Source organism: Bos grunniens, chromosome 8, assembly GCF_055505025.1.
Source record: "Bos grunniens cultivar Pamir isolate PY7600 chromosome 8, Bosgru_T2T1.0, whole genome shotgun sequence".
Lineage (NCBI taxonomy): Eukaryota > Metazoa > Chordata > Mammalia > Artiodactyla > Bovidae > Bos > Bos grunniens.
In genome coordinates, this window is record NC_141172.1 from 59,097,269 (window position 1) to 59,116,678 (window position 19,410).

At 40.2% G+C, this 19,410-nt stretch overlaps 1 protein-coding gene across 13 annotated transcripts in view; it reads right to left on the bottom strand.

Moving 5' to 3' along the window:
* GNE (glucosamine (UDP-N-acetyl)-2-epimerase/N-acetylmannosamine kinase) overlaps positions 1-19,410 on the bottom strand; it is a 67,670-nt gene that overhangs the window by 26,925 nt on the left and 21,335 nt on the right. For 6 of the 13 annotated variants that reach the window (XR_015169890.1, XR_015169891.1, XR_015169886.1 and 3 more), the window contains exon 3: positions 6,012-6,214. The exons of 1 other annotated variant lie outside the window; for it this stretch is intronic. Coding sequence is in view for 4 of the 12 variants with exons in the window: in XM_086415847.1 (XP_086271973.1) it covers positions 6,012-6,214 (203 nt within the window). In the remaining 8 variants the exon portion in view is untranslated. Of the gene's footprint in view, positions 1-6,011; positions 6,215-14,579; positions 14,763-19,410 lie in introns of those variants that run through there. 6 more of the 13 variants (XR_015169892.1, XR_015169893.1, XR_015169889.1 and 3 more) reach the window with 2 other exon arrangements.

The following is a 19,410-nucleotide window of genomic DNA, read 5'->3' on the forward strand; positions in this document are numbered from 1 at the left end:
GAAATATATAAAACATTACTTAAAAATTAGAAAAATACAGCAAATTATCATGCATAAACCTACCACTCAGCACCATCAGTATTACCATGATGTCTTTCTTTTTTTTGTTGCCACACCATGTGGCATGTGGGATCTTGGTTCCCTAACCAGGAATCAAACTGCACCCTCTACATGGGAGCATGGAGTCTTAACCACTGCACCACCAGGGAAGTCCCTCTTTCTAACCACTTTATACATAATTTTTCCCATAATATTTTTAAATGGTTGAGAATACATCATAGTACAATTTTGTAATCTATTTAACCCATATAATACTATGATATTTTCTCAGATTATGAAGGATTTTTTACATACATCCTATAGATGGCTTAGCAGTCATTTTATAGATTTCTTTGATTTTCCTACAAAAGCTATGACATTGTAAATAAAGAAAATCCTGTGAGAATTCCCATAGGAATTTAATGGGATCTTAAATGTTTGATAGGATTCAAAAGTGAAGGTCTCTCTGTAGGAAGTTATTTTTATAGGGTTTGATAATGAACCAAATTTCTTTAATATAAAGCTATTGAGATTTTCTATCTTTTCTGTAGAAAAAAATACTGTAAGCTGTATTTTTCAAAAGCTTGTCCATTTCGTCTAAATTGATTGTCAATTTACTGGCCTAATATCCTCCTTTTATTCTTTTAATGGCTGAGATCAGTAGTGACATCCTCTTTGTTATCCTATGTTGGTAATTTCTGTGTTACCCCTTCCTTGTTCTGCAGAAGCTTGTTGATTTTATTATTTTAAACAAATAACTTTTAGCTCAATTAACTTTCTTTATTGTTTAGTCTACTTTTACATTTCATTGATTTTGACTCTATTGGCCCTTGGTCCTCCCTTCTACTTACTTTGGGCTTCATTTTCTTTCTTGTTTATTAAAGTGGAAATGGATCCTTAACTAACCTCTAACCTCTAACCTCGTTTTTCACATAAGTATTAATATTTAAAATGATAAATTTCCCCATAAGCCCTGATTAACCTATACCCACAAATTTTGATACACTGTAATATTTATTTAGGTCAAAATATTTTCTAATTTCCCTTAGGATTTCTTGTTTGGCCCCTGAGCTTAAAACTCAACAATAAACAACCCAGTTTAAAAATGGGTTAAACCAAAGATGATACAAAGATGGCAAATAAGCATATGAAAAGATGCTCCACATTATGTGTCATCAAGGAAATGCAAATTAAAAAGAGATACTCCTACACACCTATTAGAATGGACAAAATCCAGAACACTGACAACACTAAATTCTGGCAATGATATGGAGCAACAGGAATTCTCATTTACTGTTGGGGAAATACAAAATGATACAGCCATTTTGGAAGATAGTTTGTCAGTTTCTTGCAAAACTAAACATACTTTTTTACAAGGAGCAATCATGCTCCTTGATCTACCTAAAGGAGCTGAAAACTTACATTACACAAAAATCTACAAAAATATGCTTTATTCATAATTGCCAATACTTGGAAGCAATCAAAATATCCTTCAGTAAGAAAATGCAGAAATAAACTATCATACATCCACACAATGCAATATTATTCAGCACTGAAAAGAAATGACTATCAAGCTATGAAAATACATAAAAGAAACTCAAAAGCATATTACTAAACGAAAGAAGAGGCTACATAATATAGGATATTCAAACAATATGACATTCTGGAAAAGGCAAAAAATCTATGGAAGTGGTAAAAAGATCAGTTACTGCCAGGAAACAGGTTGGGGGAGAGGAAGGGGTGAATGGGTAGAGGAGATGATTTGGGAGGCAGTGAACAGTGAAATGAGCACTGAAGAATTGATGCTTTTGAACTGTGGTGTTGGAGAAGACTCTTGAGAGTCCCTTGGACTGCAAGGAAATAAGTCCTGAATATTCACTGGAAGGACGGATGCTGAAGCTGAAACTCCAATACTTTGGCTAGGTGATGCAAAGAACTGACTCATTTGAAAAGACCCTGATGCTGGGAAAGATTGAAGGCAGGAGAAGGGGATGACAGAGGATGAGATGGTTGGACAGTATCACCGACTCAACGGATATGAGTTTGAGTAAACTCTGGAAACTGGTGATGGACAAGGAGGCCTGGCATGCTGTAGTCCATGGGGTCACAAAGAGTTGGACACAACTGGTTGACTGAACTGAACAGTGAAATGACTCTGTGATACTATAACGGTAGATACGTATCAATATACATTTGTCCAAACCCATAGAACTTACACCACCAATTCGAACCAATTAAACTATGACTTTGAGTAATAATGATGTGTCAGTGGAGGTGCATCGTTTGAACAATATGTACCAATGAGGTATGGTAGGGGATGCCAACAGTGGGGGGTGTTATGCATGTATAGAGGAAGAGAGGTATATGGGTAACTTCTGTACCTCCTGCTCAGTTTTGCCGCAGGACTTAACACTATTCTAAAAACTAAAATCTATTTTTTAAAGGCATTCTTTCTTTTATATATACGCATGTATTTTACCATTTGTAGTTACTCCTTCCTGTAGATCTAAGTTCCCAACAGGTATCATTTCTCCTCAGTTTCAAGCATCTGCCTTAGCATTTTTAGCAGCACATACCTGCTAGTGATAATTTGCTTAGCTTTTCTTGAAAATATCTTTACTTCAACTTTATTTTTAAAAGGTACTTTCACTGGATGAAAAAACTCTGTGTTAGCAGAGGTTTTTTCCCCTTTTCTGAGCACATTAAAGATGTTCCATTGTCTTCTGGCCTCCACTGTCAGTGAGTTAATTATTCTTATCATTAGTTCCCCTGTAAGAAATGTAATTTTTGGTCTTGTTGCTTTCAAGATTTTCTTGTCTTCGGCAAACTGACTAAGCTATGTCTACATGTAGTTTTCTTTGTATTTATCTATTAAGGGTTGTTGACCTTTCTGTATATGTACATCAATGTTGGGTTTTTCTGGGGTTGTTTTTTTACCAAATTTGGAAAGCTCTGGCAGGTATGTCTTCTAAGATTGCAACACAGCTTTAATTCTGAGACTGTCCTACCTACAGAATGTTCATACCTAACCATCTGAATCAGGAACCATAATCAAAATCCCTTTGAAATAAAGCACAAAACTAGAAATCAATTATAAGAAAAGAGGAGAAAAAATGATTTCATGGATACTAAACGACATGCTACTACAAAAAGGTGGGGGGGGTAAGTGAGAAAATCAAAACAATTAAAAAATACCTTGAGACAAATGACAATGAAAACACAACTATACAAAAATCTATGGGATGCAGCAAAAGTAGTTCTTAGAGGAAAGTTCATAGCAATACAGGTCTTCCTCAAAAAAACAAGAAAAAGCTCAAATAAACAACCTAACCTACCACCTAAAATAATTAGAAAAAGAACAAACAAAACCTAAAGTCAGCAGAATGAAGGAAATAAAATATAAATTTATCAGAGAGGAAATAAAATAGAGATTTAAAAAAACAATTGAAAAAAAAATCAGTAAAACCAAGAGTTGATTCTTTGAAAGGGCAAACAAAACTGACAAATCTTTAGCCAGGCTCACCAAAAAGAAAGACAGAACTCAAATTTTTGAAAAATTAGAAATATAAAAGGAGAAATCTCAACTAATACCACAAAATACAAAAACCCCTAAGAGAATACTATGAACAATTATACGCCAACAAATTTGACACTCAGAAGAAATGTGCAAATTTCTAGAAACATACAAAACATAGAGCCCACCAAAATTGAATCAAGAAGAAATAGGTAATTCAGGGAATTTCTGGGCAGTCCAGTGGTTAGAACTTGGTGCTTTCACTGCTGAGGGTCAGGATTCAATCCCTAGTCAGGGAACTAAGATCCCATAAGCCCACATGGTGTGGTCAAATTAATAAATGAAATGGAATATGGCACAGATGAACCTATCTACAAAAACCAGACTCACAAACAGAATAGACTTGTGGTTGCCAGGGCGATCAGGGAAGGCAGAGGGATGGACTGGAAGGCTGGGGTTAGTAAATGCAAACTATTACATTTAGAATGGATAAACAAGATCCTACTGTATATATAGCACAGGGAACAATATCCAATTTCCTGGGATAATGGAAAAGAATACAAAAAAGAATGTATATGTGCATATAACTGAGTCACTTTGCTATATAGCAGAAATTAGCACAACATTGTAATCAACTATACTTCAAAAAACAAAAAAAAAACCTATAACACCAATCTGAAAAAAAAAATGTGCTGAATAAATGAACCAATGAATTCCTAAGGAGTCTGTTATTCATTTGAATTTTTTTGCCCAATTCTTAAGAGTATAAAAATGATGTTTTTTTTTAAAAATTCAACTAGCTGAGGTAGAAAGGTAGCTAACTGCTTCTGTTGATTTAACGTCTTCTTTTTTCCCTATAGTTTTTATTTACGTATTATTTTTTGGTGTGCTGGGTCTTCGTTGCTGCGTGGGCTTTCCTCTAGCTGCAGCGCTCAGGCTTCTCTCACTGTGGTGGCTTCTCCTGTTGTGGAGCGTGGGCTCTAGGGCACTTGGGCTTCAGTAGTTGCAGTTCCCTGGCTCTAAGCACAGGCTCAAGAGTTGTGGCACAAAGGCTTAGCTGCTCCATGGCATGTGGGATCTTCCCTGACCAGGGATCAAACCCACATCTCCTGCAGTGGCAGGTGAATTCTTTACCACTTAGCCACCAGGGAAGCCCTAATGTCTTCTTAAATAGTATAATCGCATGGTTTAAAACTCAGTATACAAAGGGTTATAAGTGAAAAGGCTACTTCTCACTTTTGTTTTCCAGTTATCCAGTGCTTCTCCCCATGAGCAACCAGTTTCTTGTGCGAGAATGCACTACAGACAAGTATTTCCAGTACCAGTCAAGTTTCCATTTTGACAGTCTCACCTGACAAACACTACCTTCCCCCTTAATTACTGTGGCAGGCAGGTAAGAGACCTACCGCCATCTCTTTGAAAGCCTCTCCCCTACCAGTCTTCTGCCAAACTTTTCTCAAAGAAGTAAAAGAACACACTTAGATTTTTACCTCAGTTTGTAACTAAAATTTCTCTTCTACTTTGTCCAATTTCTGTTCAACAATGTAAGAACACTCAAGCGGATTTTCTTAGATAGCCAAAATTCATTTCACATTTTAAAAATCTATGAACTTTTAAGCTATCCATAAGTTTCTTCTCTAGTCTTTAAAAGTGTTTTCTTATAGCAAATTGCCAAATTTGTTTTTGGAAGCAGGTTTTTGTTTTTGCTGTCATTATCTTATTGTTAAAGGACAGTCTGAAAAAGACAATTTTACCTTAACACAAGCTTCTTTCATATTGTATTTTTTACCTTCTTCAGAGGCTGCATTAATGTTTTCATGCCACAAGGGTGCACTAAAGCCACTTTATTATTAACACATAACAAAATCAATGTTCATCTTTGGTATATACATTCTTTCTGCTCCCTGAAAGATTTCCCAAGTTTCATCTTTCATATTTAGACTGTGATCAATAACAAACCTAATGTCATCAAAATAAGTATCAATGGTAATGGTAATTCTACTTTATCTTATAGATTAGATTTTTAAAATCCTATTCAGTATCTACTACTTTATACAGTTTTTTCATGTAGGATTAGCATTAGAACTCACAAAACAGATTATATAAAATCACATTATAGTCACACAATATACATTTATAAATGGCATTTCTGAATGTAGTGGCAAATAATAGTAATAATAATGGCTATAATTTACTAGCATCTAATAGGCAGCATCCCTGTATAGACATTTTATGTCACTATCTCCATTCTTCACAGTAACCTGCAATACAAGTTCCTACTGTTTTATAACTGAGGAACCTGAAGCTCAGAAGTGCTAGGCAACTCCTCCAAGGCCACCTAAAAACTAAGTGGTAGAACTGGCGTTTGAAGCTGGGTCCACATGGCTCCAGGACCCAAGTTCTCAGTAGTACACCATGTTGCGATGAAGAATACCATAAGAAAATGCTTTCATCTTACCCATAGTCATCTATCAGGTGAGAGCCAAGTACCACCACGTCAAGTTCAAAGAACTCAGGTTCCATTTTAATGCCAAACATGATGGGGGCAAGTTTAGAATAATCAGCACGGTTACAAGTAGCAACACAAACCCGAAGCTTCCGGTTATTCTCTTTCTTCTCCATGATTTGTTTTCTTTTTGAGAGGTTCTGAAAATAGAGTTCCTGAAGTTGCAAAAATAAAAATTAATATCCTGTGATAAACCATAATGGAAGAGAATATGAAAAGAACATATGTATGTATAACTGAATCACTTTGCTGTACAACAGTAATTAACATATTGTTCAACTGTACTTCAATAATAAGACATTACAGAGACAAAAAGTTTATTTATAATCAGAATGATAGATCCAAGATATAAACATAAAATTTTGCAGTCTTAAATCTTTAACCATCATTAAGTATAGTGATAAAGGGAGGGACTTTTAAACCTGAACCATTTCTTCAAAAGAATACCCAATGGCAGCCCCCAAAGTATGTTTCATGACCAGAATCTATCATCCGAATGTAGAAAAGTTGGGAAGAATGTTTAGATATTTTGAAAGACAAGTAGTCCCCAGCATTGCAGATGTGCATAGTTCTGCTATCAATCCAGTCTTTGTTAAGTGCTCCCAGTCCAGATGATCCATTAACAAATGATGTAGCGGAGCAGTGGAAGACCAACGAAGCCCAAGCCATAGAAACAGCTGAAGCATGGACTAGGCTGTATGCCACAGATAATACTTAAATCCACTGATCATCAAGTATGCATCACTTCCGCTGTTCTGCCAAGACTTCTTCCTTTTTTGTTTACATTTAATGGACACAGTCTTAGAAATATTACAGAATAAAAGCCCAGACACTGCCAGTCCTTTGCTGATTAAATGCACATTAGCAAATCTATGTCTTGTCCTCATTCACTGTTGTAAATTAGCATGAGCAGAGGCTAGAAGTATCATCTGGATTGTGGTGAAACGTTTAAAAGCAATAGCCTCTTTCTGCTTTTATTCATTTTCCCCATCATGGTTTAAGTATAAAGCTCCTGGAGAAGGAAATGGCAACCCACTCTAGCATTCCTGCCTGGAAGTCCCACGGACAGAGGAGCCTGGTGGACTACAGTCCACGGGGTAGGAAGAGTCAAACACAACTTGGTGACTGAACCACCACCACTGTGAATGAAGGTAGTTGTCAGGATTAGTTGCAGGGTGTGACTGTTTCTCTCTCTCTCTTTTTTTTTTTTTTGGTGAGGGAAAGATAGTTTTGTTTTAATTTTATGGGCTCCTTTCCCCCCTTTTATGGTAATCTAATTGCACTGGTTAAAAGCAACTAATCAGTTCTTTAGAATATGGTCTGTAATCAAGTCTAACTTTATTTAGACGCTATAGCTGGACAAGCTTGATTGAACCAAAATGGGAACATTAAACAAACTCACTAATAACACTGTGACTTAGCTGTCAAGTGTAGAATTCTCCCTTTAAGCAAAAGCTTGTGACCATTTTGTATGGTTTGTCTGGAAAGAGTAACAAATCATCTCTCATTTAAAAGGCAAGCAAACATCAGCTCTTTATTATTAATTAAAAATCACTTGCCATTCCTCACAATCAATCCCAACATACCAGACTAAAGCAAAAGTTTGGTTGAGAGCCACTGATTTAGTTCAACTTCCCCACTTGCAGAAAGAGAAAGACAAGCCTTGGGGGAGGAAATTACTTCCCCAAGATTCAAGAGCACATCCTATAACAAATGAGTTACTCACTCTAACACTACACACAAAGCACTGTGATTAGTGCTGAGGAAAAGATGAGTAAGACGAAATAAAACCCCCTATCTTCAAGGCCTCATTCACATCCCTAGCCAGTGCCTACAAAGTTGACAACTCCAAATGCCTACCAGCTATCTCCTTCCCCATAGGCACCTCAAAGTCACTGTCCCAGATGGAACTCATTTTCTTTTCCAAACCTGTTCCTCCTTCCTTATTCTCTAACTCCGTTATGAAATCCCGTTCATCCAAATGCCTTGACATGCTTGTCTTCTCTGTTCCTCACCCAGTACTTCCTCAGCCCTGTCAATTCTACCTTCTGAATATCTTTCAAATCTATCTCCTCTCCATCCCCACCCACCAGGACATCTCCTAGTCCAATACCTGACCTCGGGTCAGAACAATTCTAATAGCTGTCAAAGTGGATTGTTGTTTAGTCTAAGTTGTGTCCGACTCTTTTGTGACCCCATGGACTGTAGTCTGCCAGGCTCCTCTGCCCCTGGGATTCTCCAGGCAAGAATACTGGAGTGGGTTGCCATGTCCTCCTTCAGGGCATCTTCCAGACCCAGGGAATCAAACCCGTGTCTCTCGTGTCTCCTGCATTGGCAGGCGAGTTCTTTACCACTAGGGCCATCTGGGAAGCCCCTCAAAGTGGATTACCTGTCTCTGGTCTTGCCCTGACTCCCACAAACTTTCAGGGTGATCTCTCCAAGTTTGTAAACCTGATCACATTGCTAAACATATATCACCTATGGATAAATTCCAAATTGCAGATCTGGACCTAGTCCACTCTTCCAACCATTATAATTACCCTTACTCTGAGCCAAAGCCATGCTGAAGTGCATGTAGTTCAACCAGTGGGTCTTCATATTTCTGTGCCTTTTTTAGATGCACGTTCCTCTGCCTAAAACTTCCTTTCCCTCTTGCCTGGATTCTTCCGCAACCTTTAAAATCAGTCTGAGCATCACCTCTTCTGGAAAGCCTTCACATAAACCTCAATTCCTCCCTGCTCCACCCCTTTTCATCGCTGCCTCCCTCTGAGCACTGTGGCCTACCATACACATATATTGTTGTTGTTTAGTTGCTAAGTCATGTGCAACTCTTTGTGACCACATGGACTATAGCCCTCCAGGCTCCTCTGTCCATGGGATTTCCCCTGCAAGAATATTGGAGTGGGCTGCCATTTCCTTTTCCAGGCAATCACCTCAACCCAGGGATCAAACCCGAGACTCCTGCTTGGCAGGTGGATTCTTTACCACTGAGCCACCTACTACTGCTCAACTCCTCTGCCCCCCTATCCCCCACCATCCTGTACTCTCAGTTCAAAAAGTAAAAACCAGGGACAAGGTGTAAGAGTTATGTTTCATGGAGTTTTTAAAACTTCCTTATATCAATGTAAAGTTTAACTTCATGGACTAATCTCAATGCTTAGGTCTCAGGAAGTGTATCAACATTTAGAATTTGTGATCAGGAATCCAGAGAAGCTTGAGTAAGGGTGCCAATAAAAGGGGAGCTGCCTTTTCAATCAAGGTAGACCCAAACTCAGTGGAAATACTGCCAGTAACCTTCTGCTGTTGATACCTCATCTCTCTTATGCTGGAACTTCTATAATCACACAAACTGCCCATCATTAGGCCCACTCAGAATTTATAATCTCCAGTAAGAACTAATTCCACCCAATGGAAAGCATTTATAAGATAGTGTAATGAACATTCTGTCAAGAGAGTTGTATTTGTAAGGTCTAAGCATTAGCTATGGCTCAGAAGGTAAAGAATCTGCCTACAATGAAGGAGACCAGGCTTCAATGCCTGAGCAGGGAAGATCCTCTGGAGAAGGGAATGGCTACCCACTCCAGTTTTCTTGCCTGAAGAATCCCATGGACAGAGGAGCCTGGTGGGCTACAGTCCATGGGGTCACAAAGAGTCAGACACAACTGAGCGACTAACACTTTCACATTTTCTTTTCCCACAAGCACTACCTAACCAAAGAGACAAAGATATTTTTCCAAAACCAGCTGGCCTAAGTGTTCTTGTACATAAATCTTCTTCCACTCATTAAATTTGAGCTGAATAAATTGCTGGTGATATTTAATTTGCTAGATGAGGCAAAGCAAATGGATTTTTTTACCAACCAAATGGTTGGTAAATTTGTATTTATTTTAGAATAGTAAACTTTCTATCTGGCAATTCTAAAATGCTTAGTGCTTATCAGATAATTCAAAGGTTATTCTACCAAAAGTGAAAGTAGCCATATTACACAAACTATGAAAAAAATACAATAATGTTACTAAGACCAAAAGTTTTTTAAAGAAAAAAGCTAAATCTTTTTTTTTTTTTTGAAGTGTAATAATGGTAAAAATCCTTTTTTTAAGGGGAGAATTATTTTTAAAAAATAATTTTAATTTAACTAACTTTTGATTAGATAGTACATTCACACAGTTTAAAACTGAAAAGGCACAAGAGGCTCTAAAAGTCTTCTCATCTGTGTCCTCAGACGTGGAGTTCTCCCTGGGTGCTTAGAGTTGCTAGTTACTTATCCATCCTCCTACAGATAAACTATATATACAAAAAATACACATATATTTCTTCACATATATAAATACAAATATATTTTATAAATATACAGAGAGTGTATTAGGCAATTAGCAATATATTCTACAAATTGTTGTCACATACCTTGCTTTTTAATTGTTCTTAATTACATTTCTGAATCAAGTGGTAAAATGGGAAACTTTAAAGACATTGTTGTTGTAGTTTTTTAGTCACTAAGTCATGTCCAACTCTTTGGTGACTCCTATGGACTATAGCCGCCAGGCTCCTCTGTCCACAGGATTTCCCAGGCAAGAACACTGGAGTGGGTTGCCATTTCCTTCTCCAAGGAATCTTCCTGACCCAGGGATCAAACTCACATCTCCTGTATCGGCAAAGGGATTCTTTAACCACTGAGCCACCAGGGAAGCCCTTAAAGGCATTCAGTCCAGTTCAATTCAGTTGCTCAGTCGTGTCCAACTCTTTGCCACCCCATGAACCGCAGCACGCCAAGCCTCCCTGTCCACCACCAACTCCTGGAGTTCACCCAAACTCACGTCCATCGAGTCGGTGATGCCATCCAGCCATCTCATCCTCTGTCATCCCCTTCTCCTCCTGCCCCCAACCCCTCCCAGCATCAGAGTCTTTTCCAATGAGTCAACTCTTCACATCAGGTGGCCAAAGTATTGGAATTTCAGCTTTATCATCGGTCCTTCCAAAGAACACCCAGGACTGATCTCCTTTAGAATGGACTGGTTGAATCTCCTTGCAGTCCAAGGGACTCTCAACAGTCTTCTCCAACACCACAATTCAAAAGCATCAATTCTTCGGCGCTCAGCTTTCTTCACAGTCCAACTCTCACATCCATACATGACTACTGGAAAAACCATAGCCTTGACTAGACAGACCTTTGTTGGCAAAGCAATGTCTCTGCTTTTGAATATGCTATCTAGGTTGGTCATAACTTTCCTTCCAAGGAGTAAGCATCTTTTAATTTCATGGCTGCAATTACCATCTGCAGTGATTTTGGAGCCCCAAAAAATAAAGTCTGACACTGTTTCCACTGTTTCCTCATCTATTTCCCATGAAGTGATGGGACCAGATGCCATGATCTTAGTTTTCTGAATGTTGAGCTTTAAGCCTACTTTTTCAGTCTCTTCTTTCACTTTGATCAAGAGGCTATTTAGTTCCCCTTTACTTTCTGCCATAAGGGTGGTATCATATGTATATCTGAGGTTATTGATATTTCTCCCATCAATCTTGATTCCAGCTTGTGCTTCTTCCAGCCCAGCGTTTCTCATGATGTACTCTGCATAAGTTAAATAAGCAGGGTGACAATATACAGCCTTGATGTACTCCTTTTCCTATTTGGAACCAGTCTGTTGTTCCATGTCCAGTTCTAACTGTTGCTTCCTGACCTGCATATAGGTTTCTCAAGAGGCAGATCAGAGAGATAAAATCTAAAAGTGCAAGTCTGGGCTTCCCTGTGGCTCAATCATAAAGGATCTGCCTGATCATGCAGGAGATGAGTGTTTGATCCCTGGTCTGGGAAGATCCCACATGCTGCAGAGCAACTAAGCCTATGGACCACAACTATGGAACCTGTGCTCTAGAACCTGGGAACTGCAACTACAGAGCCCACATGCCACAAACACTGAGGCCCACATCCCACAGAGCCAGTGCTCCACAAGAAGAGAAGCCACCACAATGAGAAGCCTGCACACCCCAAGTGGACAGTAGCCCCCACTCTCCACACCTAGAGAAAAGCCTGCACAGCAATGGAGATCCAGCACAGCCAAAATAAATAAATAAAATTATATTTTTTATAGTGAAATTTTGAAAATTGCTGGCCATCAACTTTTCAAATATATGTAGGGTTATGAGAGCCCTGAAAGTAAAAGTGTCACAAACGTTTATTGAGAACTGACTGTGCAGAGCAACGGAAAGCAGAGATGTGGAGCTGAGGAAGATCTCACCTCTGGTTTTTAGGAACTTAGAATCTAGTACATGCCACCAAGCCACATTAATAGATCACCTTCCCAACAGAAGCACTAGGAACAAAAGTAACAAATTTTCTTTCACTGCCCAGTATAATTATTATTTGTTCTGGATAAAAGGGAATGTCTAAGGATCCATTTTTACACCAAGAACTGTGATCAGAGTCTCCACGACCAGTATGAAATGAATAAATGTGACATAATGGACTTAAACTATACCAGGAGTTTTTAAGTTGCATAAAGTGCAATGTAAAACAAGATAAAACTTTTTATTTACACAGTGGACTCTCAGAGAGTAATGAAAACAAATGGACTACATTGAAATGTGTCAATATTAATAAACATCTAAAATATAATGTTAGATGACAACAGTATATTCTAAAAAGATACAATAGGGCACCATCTAAAAATATGTAAAACATTACTATATGTTGTTTACTGATCTATAGTAAAATTATACAGCAACTCAAGAAAGTAGTTACCTCTGAAGGAGGAGGGAAGGGAAAGGAAAAGAGGGCTTAGAGGGTTTCTGTTGTCTATGTAAACATTTTTTTAAAAATCGTTTAAGTAGAGATCTGAAACAAACATGGTAACATATTAATATGTATTAAATCTTGAGGATTGGTGGAGGGTGTCATGTTGTCTTCTGTCCTTTTCAGCATATATAAAATATTGTATGGAAAACGAGAAATCTTTTAAATGAACAATGAAGATGCACTGTCCACAGTCCTTAAAGCCTAAAGCTCAGAAAGCAGATAGACTGGATATTTACATTCATTTCACTCAATTCCATGAGAGTAACCAGAGCTACTAAAACATAGATACTGGTATGAAAATAAGACTTCACCTCAAACTCACTGGCAATCTGAGAAACCTACATTCTCTCAAGACTATTATAAATACTGACAAAAAGGTGAGTGACCCTTTCCAGGCAAATAAATACTGTGGTCCCGTTTAACTATCGAAAAAGACACTTGGCTCAAGCAGTTTCTGAGCAGAAGCGAAATGAAAGTTGCTCAGTTGAGTAACTTTGCAACTATAGTCCATGGAATTCTCCAGGCCAGTAATCCTGGAGTGGGTAGCCTTTCCCTTCTCCAGGGGATCTTCCCAACCCAGGGATCGAACCCAGATCTCCCATATTGCAGGCAGATTCTTTACCAGCTGAGCCACAAGGGAAGCCCTTCTGAGCAGAGGAAACCATCAAAGTAAACAATTGCCAAGCACATGTTAAGAACTTTACAAGCATTAACTCACTTCATCCTCACAGCCCTATCTTATTATGTCCTGTTTTACAAATGGACATACCTCAGTGAAAACCAATTTACCTGCCCCAAATCATAGCTAATAACTGCCAAAACCAAACACCATATCAGCGCTCAAGATAGTCCTCATATCCAGTGTTTGCCTGTCCATTTCATAAGCACTCATGAGTGCAAACCTTCCTGCCAGGCACCGCGTGAGTCAAGGGCACATATGATGAGTCCCTCTCTTCCCTCAGTGCAGACCGGATGACGCTCACAAGAATCAGGAGAGGTCTATCTTGAAGTGGTCTGAAATTCAGAACTATCTTGAGCTATGCTAGGGTGTGACTCCTTCCAGAGCTTCCACAGTCGACTCGAACAGTTATCTCTAAATGCCAAGCTGTACCCTACGCCTCTTCTCCATCAGGATTAAAAAAAAAAAAAAAAACTTTCGTGCTCTAACAATTTTACAAGTGTGCTGGGGCGCGCGGCGGGGGGTGGGGGGTGGGGATAGTGAAATAAATGCATATCAAGCTTCCAAGGAAGCTCAGACTCAGAGTATAGTCAGGGTTAGGCACAGACCTTCAAGATCATCTTTCGTCCGACACTTTACATCCCAGGGCCACTCATCTTTACGGAGCTCCCTGCCTTCTCCTGCACATCTCCGTGAGCAGCTGCTCGCTGTCTTTCAGGATAGCCGGAGGAACAGAGTGCAGCCGGCCTTCCTCTGAGACCCCGAGCCCCACTCCGGGGTTACTCACCCGGGGTCCGCACTCAAAACTGCTGCACCAGCCAACAGCTGAGCCCACAGCTGGACTAAGGAGCGGGCCTGGCGTGCAGGCCCACGGGAGATAGCGAGGCCCGGGCCTGGGGCGGACCTACGGCGTGATGAGGTGCGGAGCCGCCGGCCGGGGATCTGAGGCCTCCGGATGGAGGCCGAAAGAGGAAGGCCCTGGGGCCCGACAGGTGGCGTTCCCTGAGCCCGCGTCCCCTCCCCCGAGTCCCTGGCGGCACGCAGGTCTCACCAGTAGCGGGTCCGCTGTTTCTCCCGCGTCGCCGCCGCCAGACCTCGCGGGTGAGAACTGAGGGCCGAGCTGGAACGCAGGCCGGCGCGAGACAGCCCCTTCGGCTTCCGCCACTCTGCACCGAGAGCGATGACTCGCCTCTACCCGCTCCTGGCGCACCCCGCGCGCCCTGCACGCCCACCCGAGCGCCAAATCGGCCGACGCGCCCTACGTCAGCGGCGAGGAATTCTGCGATTGGCTGAGCGAGGACGACGGGCCGGGGCGGCGCCTTCCGTGGACGTGGCGTAGCCCCCAGGCGACAGCTCTTGTTCTCAGTCGGTGTTCCCGCCCCTGGACAGCTTCTCCGCCTGTCAAGTGAAAGTTCGGAACCCGAGCGCCTCACGGGTAGTTGTTTTGGCCTTGAGCCCTAGAGGCAATGTCTCAGGCCTTCTCACGCAGTCATTTCACAGGCAGGACCAAAACAATACGGTCGTGTGGCGGTCCACCCAGAGCCGTCTCCCGAGTGAAGCTGTGCCCCTCCAGAACCGCGTCTACTAGAAGGATCTGTGGATGCTGATGACCAGGGCAAGGCGGAGACCTGCTGATCCTTATGATGCGCGGAACCCCCAGGCCGTCCTGCCCCAGAGACTTACAGAGAGGAACATAGAGGTGGCAGAGAAAGTGGCGGGAAAGGGCTCACACAGCTCCTGATGAACACTTTCTAATGATTGTTTCAAACTCCTTAGTCACCACTGACAAGCTTTGAGTTGGTGATACAGTATATTAAAATATTTTTACATCTAGTAAATAATTTACCACAAGTGAAACTAAACAGCTTAATGATTCATTGTCAGTTCTTGCTAAAGTGAATTTCAAGCCCAATAAACTTTTGCACTTAATTTATTTCAGTTAATGATGCTCTAATTTACAGAATATATGTGAACCGTTAGTTCCCCTGCAGCTAGCTTGATGTCACCAAGAGGTCACATCAGCCACAAAAGGACAGATATTAGGGGATTTCCTTCCTGCAAGGAAGTACCAGCAGATTTCTTTTTTAAATATCACTTTTGCTATTCTGTGGAAAATGGACTGGTTGAAAGTTGAGAATTGTGGTAGTGAAAAAAAAAATCTCTGAAAGGATACACACACACACATATACACACAAAACCCATACCACTAATTGCATTTGGCAGAGCTGGGAAGAGATAGACTTTTCACTGAATTTATTTTTATAATATCTTTTGTATTGTGTAGTATATACACGCATTCCATATTAAAGAAAAGAAAATTGATGGTAAAAAAAAATGGTGGCAGTGAAACTCGATTGAAGTGGTTGGATATGATATTTAGTTTGGAAGTAGAATTGATGAAACTTAATTATGAATTAGGTATGAAAGGACGGGGCTTCCCAGGTGGCTCAGTGGTAAAGAACCCGCCTGCCAATGTAGGAGACGTAAGAGACATGGTTCGATCCCTGGGAAGATCCCCTGAAGAAGGGCGTGGCAACCCACTCCAGTATTCTTGCCTGAAAAATTCCATGGACAGAGGAGCCTGGCGAGCAACAGTCCATAGGGTCACAAAGAGTTGGACATGACTGAAGTGACTTAGTACACATGCAAGGATGACAGAGAGAACGAAGGTTGACTTCCAGATGTCTGGTATTGGTAATTGGGTGATTGGTGCCATTTACCAAGATGAAAAGCTGGGGGAGTAGTCAGGTTTAGGGATTTAAAAGTAAAGGTGTAATTTGTGATGTGTTAGATTTGAGATGCCTACGAGACAGCCACATGAAACTATTATAAAGGCAATAAGATATATGAATCTAGGGCTTCCCTGGTGGCTCAGTGGTAAAGAATCTGCCTGCCAATGCAGGATACACAAGTTCGATCCCTGGTCCAAGAAGATCTCACATGCCAAGGAGCAGCTAAGCCCAAGTACCACAATTATTGAGCTTGTGCTGTAGAGCCCGGGAGTTGCAAATACTGAAACTCATGTGCACCTAGATCCCATGCTCCACGAGAGAAACCACCACAATGAGAAGCCCCCACTCTCTGCAACTGGAGAAAAGCCTGCACAGCAACGAATACCTAGCACAGCCAAAAATAAATTATATATACAAAAGATATATGAATCTGAACACACAGATTCACTGGACTCTAGATGAACTCTACTGCTACTATAACAAATTACACAAAACTTAGTAGCTTAAAAATATAATTATATTATCTTCCAATCTGGAGGTTAGAAGTCTGAAATGGGTTTTTGAGGGGCTAAAATAAAAGAAGCAGGATAGATATCATCATCACAAGAGAAAAATTTATAACTATGTGTCATGATCAGTGTTAACTAGATTTATCATGGTGATCATTTCACAAGATCCTTGTGTTTTACACCTGAACCTAATGTAAAGTTATATGTCAAATATACCTCAATTTAAAAAAAAAAAAGGTATCAGTAGCTTTGTCTTCCTTAGGCTGCAGGGAAGAATCTGTATCTTTGCCTTTTCCAATTCTAGAGGCTTCCTTCAGACTTCCCTGGTGGGGCTCAGTGGTAAAGAATTCACCTGCCAATGCACAAGACATGGGTTCAATCCCTGGGTTGGGAAGATCCCCTGGAGAAGGAAAAGGCAACCCTCTCCATTATTCTTGCCTGGGAAATTCCATGGACAGAGGACCCTGGCGGGCTACAATCCATGGGGGTCGAAAAAGAGTTGAACAGAACTTAGCGACTAAACAACAACAGCCTAACAGAAGGCAAAGACCTAACAGAAGCAGAAGAGATTAAGAAGAGGTGGCAAAAATACACAGAAGAGCTGTACGAAAAGGTCTTAATGACCAGGATAACCATGATAGTGTGATCACTCACCTAGAGCCAGATATCCTGGAGTATGAAATCAAGTGGGCCTTGCTGCTGTTGCAGCTAAGTCACTTCAGTCGTGTCTGACTCTGTGTGACCCCATAGACGGCAGCCCACCAGGCTCCGCCTTAGGAGGCATTAATACGAACAAAGCTAGTGGAGGAGATGGAATTCCAGCTGAGCTATTTCAGATCCTAAAAGATGATGTTATTAAAGTGCTGCAGTCAATATGCCAGCAAATTTGGAAAACTCAGCAATGGGCACAGGATTGGAAAAGGTCAGTTTTTATTCCAGTCCCAAATAAGGGCAATGCCAAAGAATGTTCAAACCACTGCACAACTGCGCTTATTTCACATGCTAGCAAGGTAATGCTTAAATCCTTCAAGCTAGGCTTTGACAGCACATGAACTGAGAACTTCCAGTTGTACAAGCTGGATTTAGAAAAGGCAGAGGAACCAGAGATCAAATTGCCAACATTTGTTGGATCATTAAAGAAATAAAGGAATTCCAGAAAAACATCTACTTCTGCTTCATTGACTACGCTAAAGCCCTTGACTGTGTGGATCACAACAAACTGTGGAAAATTCTTCAAGAGATGGGAATACCAGACCACCTTATCTGTCTCCTGAGAAACCTGTATGCAGATCAAGAAGCAAGTTAGAACCAGACATGGAAAAACGGACTGGTTCAAAGTTGGGAAAGGAGTACACCAGGGTTGTATATTGTCACCCTGTTTATTTAACATATGCAGAGTACATCATGAGAAATGATGGGCTCAAGCTGGAATTAAGATTGCTGGGAGAAATATCAAGAACCTCAGATATGCAGGTAGTAGTAGATAGTACGCAAGTAGTACCATCCTAATGGCAGAAAGCGGAAGAGGAACTGAAGGGCCTCTTGATGCTTAAAACTCAGCGTTCAAAAACTAAGATCATTGTTGCATCCAGTCCTATCACTTCATGGCAAAAAGATGGGGGGAAAATGGAAACAGTGACAGACCTGACTTTCCTGGGCTCCAAAATCACTGTGGATGGTGACTGCAGCCTTGAAAGTAAAAGATGCTTGCTCCTTGGAAAGAAAGATATGACAAACCTAGACAGCATATTAAAAAGCAGAGATATCACTTTGCCAAGAAAGGTCTGCATAGTCAAAGCTGTGTTTTTTCCAGTAGTCATGTATGGATGTGAGAGTGGGACCATAAAGAAGGCTGAGCACTGAAGAACTGATGCTTTCGAATTGTGCTGGAGAAGACCTTATCCAGAACAGTTTTCTTTTCTTGAATAAAAAATAATATCAAAACAGTGTTAATGTTCAGTTTTTATCTGGCGGCTTATTACATGGATGTGTTTAGTTTGTAAAATTTCATATTGTACACTTAAAATATGTGCACTTTTTGTGTTTATATTGTAAGTACAATATGTTTCTGAAATACTTAATGCTTAAGATGATAGCTGGGGAAAATGTAACTAGAAATATAAATACTTGTAGTAATAGGAAATATAATTTTGACAATTTATACACTTATTAAGCCACTCATAGATTTTGTGGTTTTTTGACCAATATTGAGAATTTTATAGTTTCATATATAGTTGAATAGTTCTGTGTTCATAGAATCATTTAACCCTAAATTATCCCTTTTTAGGATTTTCTTCTATGTTCTCTTGAGATGAAGTTGCAGCAAGAAGCTGTAGGAAGCATTTTCTCTTGGGTTTTTAAGATCACTTTTCTATGGGTAAAGATGACCATTCTGGATTTCTGGGTCTCTGCTATAGGGGAGCATTATCTTTTCTAATACTTAGTATTTTCATTTTCTGCGGATAAATACCCAGAAGTGGAATTTCTGGATGGTATGGTAGTTTTAATTTTTTGAGAAACCTCCTTACCGTTTTCTATAGTGGCTATGCCAGTTTATATTCTCACCAACAATACACAAAGTTTCTTTTTTCTCCAAGTCCTCACCAACAGCTGTTATTTGTTATCTTTTTGACAGCACATG